Below are 2857 nucleotides of genomic sequence, written 5' to 3'. Positions count from 1 at the left end.
TTAGCAGAGAGAGCTCAAGTCTTTCTTGTTGCAGCCCCATTGGCAGCAGGCTGTGGTGAGAAGCTGGTTCAAGTCCCTCCTGGCTCTGGGGGAAAGCTCCCCCTCAGCCCGTGTTCTGTAGTTCAGGGGTTCCTCGCTGTCTGTTCCCTGCCTCTGGGTGTTATAAGCCTGAGGGTCACTGCACTCCGGGATTCTATTTGCAGATGGAAGCAGAGCCTCACTGCCCACACCTGGACAATTCAAAAAAAGAACAAACAATTTCTTCCCCATTGTTTTTTGTTGTTGTTCGTAAGGCTGCAGCAAATTAATTAATAGATGGTTATCATTCATGGGGATCATCTATATAAATAGTTTGTTTCAAGCTAGGTTTGTTCATTTTACATGTAATCATACATGGAAACGTACTAGCCATAAAAACACGTAAATTGTTTCAACATAAAACACAGTTCATGAAATAGTTCACTGCAAACATTTTCACCTGTTAACCAAGTTCAGTTTTATGTTTATAATGTATTTAAATTGTCTGCTTTCCTATACTCCTGTTAATGATGTACTTAATGTATATCTGTACAATTATAAACCTTATTTCAATATCTTCATTTTGAACACATAAAGCTATTGATTCGATAAAGCAGAAGGTCTTTTTCTATTATATTTTTTACTGGGTGAAAAAAAGAACATTCACATTTTGATTACAACCTCTTCATCTGTTAATAAAAAGTTCTCCAATTCAGCATTGTGGACACAGTTAATGTGAACCTCTCTTGGCAGAAATGTAGCTCTAAGTCTCGCCAGATATCCAACATGGACGGGTAGTTGGAATACTACAAATGTAAAGTCTGAAAAAAAAAGCCTTACCTGTCAACTCTTGTTCATCCAGAAGTCTTCTCCACCTAGAGCCTCCACAGGTGTAGATAACAGCTCTGATAAACTCCCTGCCACACAGCTTTGCCACCTTCATATCACCTCGGACTTCAGTGCTTGCAGACAGCACTGCCAGCAGCAGCATACACAAGACTATGGCTCTCATCGTGAGTGTAGGTGCTCTTAGCAATAGTGGGCAAGTTGTATGGTTCTTGAGGAGCTGCTCTTCCAAGCTTCTGACTGTGAACACACCTCTGCTCAGCTTCAATATATAGAGCCTGCTCCCTAGCTGCTATTGGCTGCCACATCTTCTAATTCCTGTTTTTGCTTCACACAGAGCCTACTCACAGGGATAATTCATTTTTGTTTTCCCATGATGTTTTATGGTGCCATTTGTGACTCATTTTGTGTAAAGTGATTCCCGTCCAGCAATTATCACTTTACAAGCATAATGATGGTTGGAATTACATCCTTCGCAGTTATCCCATTCCGTTTTAAAACTTCAAGGTTTAGTTACTATAGTGCTCTGACCTAAAAGGTACTGCAGTGCTAATGAATTCAAATGCACAACAACTTAAGTTATGAAGAGTAGATAACCTTCCAGATAATGTATTTGTCCATATTGTTATGCTAGAAGTTGTGCAGAATGTTGATGCATTCATTAAGCAGTTGTACACCTAACATCTAAGTAAGTAAAAGTTTAAAGAAGTACCTTGTGCTTTGGCATTCTGCACAATTTATATCATGGTATTTGACTGTAGCAAAGTAATGGAGAGCATTACATTGCCTTTGCTATGGTTAACTAGGAACTTTATTTTACATAGCTTGGATTTTACATGCTTCAATTTGCTTTTACTATATTTTGCTACAGTATGTATTTACAATGGCATACTGCAATACACGTTTTACCAGATATATCTGTTTTGCTACTATTTCATTTGTAGGCAGATGGGAAATAATTGTAAAGCAATTTTCAGAGGAAAAACAGTATAAACCAAGCAAGAAACTACTGAGAACAATAATTGAACTATATTGTTCAGCAACTCTTTTTTTATTTTGCTAGTTGACAATCGTTTTCTCCAGACAAAAATAAAAATGCCTTTGTATAGCCTCATAAAGCAGTCCATGGTGTTCTAATCTTTAATGGTCTGTCATAGTCATGCCACATAATGTACACGAGACCTTTGGTGAGCCATAGGCTAGTTTATTCTGTCTATGGGGTTTATATCTATAATCTGGAAAAGTATGTATAATGACAAGCCATTTAGAAATGCTCAATTACCTTTTATTATAAATAGCTTACAAATAAGCATAGCTGACTAATTTTAAACACAGATAGTAGAACAGGGGTAAAAAAACGTTAAGTGCTTGATCTCCACTTTGCACTCACTGTAATGGGCCTATTAAGCCGTCGCGAGCACATTAACACACTGTGTTGAAAGTGTTCTGTTATAACATATCGCAAGAAAAGATTTTGAAATACGTGTGCTGTTTAAGTAACCGCGGGACAGTCACTTCTCTGCATTTCTTTCAGTCCTAGTCCCACTAGTATATTTACATTGCCCTTTGTGTTTTCTGCACCTGACATATTGTTTGCATTTTCCTAGTTAAATGAAAGGCTTTTCAAAATATGTTTGAAGTGTAATGTACCCTTTCATTTATTAAAAGCCTCACAAAATGCTGTAAAAATTTAGTCAAGCATTCTAAAGCACTAACAGGTTTTTAAAAAGCATTGTACAAACTATGTTAAATTATAGTAAATGTACAGAATAAGCATGGGAAACAGTCTAAATTACTCAATCAATAAGATATAGATTTTGGCCCTGATATATTGATGGAAAATGTGCCTGAATTTTCCCACATGAATTATAAAGCTGGTGTACAAAGTGAAGTTTGAATTTCTACCATTGTGACCATATTCAGAAGGGCAGTGTTTGGAAAAGCAATGATGTTTTTTGTGAAACAAAAAGACAATCGGGCAGAATTGTGAAGT

The 2857-nt window shown here is 36.9% G+C and overlaps 1 protein-coding gene across 1 annotated transcript; it reads right to left on the bottom strand.

Moving 5' to 3' along the window:
• LOC121330734 (relaxin-3-like) lies at positions 1-1030 on the bottom strand. The gene is made up of 2 exons (XM_041277456.1): positions 859-1030; positions 1-230 (listed from the first exon to the last, which is right to left on the bottom strand). The coding sequence occupies exons 1-2, from the start codon at positions 1028-1030 to the stop codon at positions 1-3; spliced, it is 402 nt and encodes a 133-aa protein (XP_041133390.1).
• Positions 1031-2857: the final 1827 nt, after the last annotated feature.

This window comes from Polyodon spathula, chromosome 18 (genome assembly GCF_017654505.1).
Source record: "Polyodon spathula isolate WHYD16114869_AA chromosome 18, ASM1765450v1, whole genome shotgun sequence".
NCBI lineage: Eukaryota > Metazoa > Chordata > Actinopteri > Acipenseriformes > Polyodontidae > Polyodon > Polyodon spathula.
This window is presented reverse-complemented; position numbering and strand designations above follow the sequence as displayed.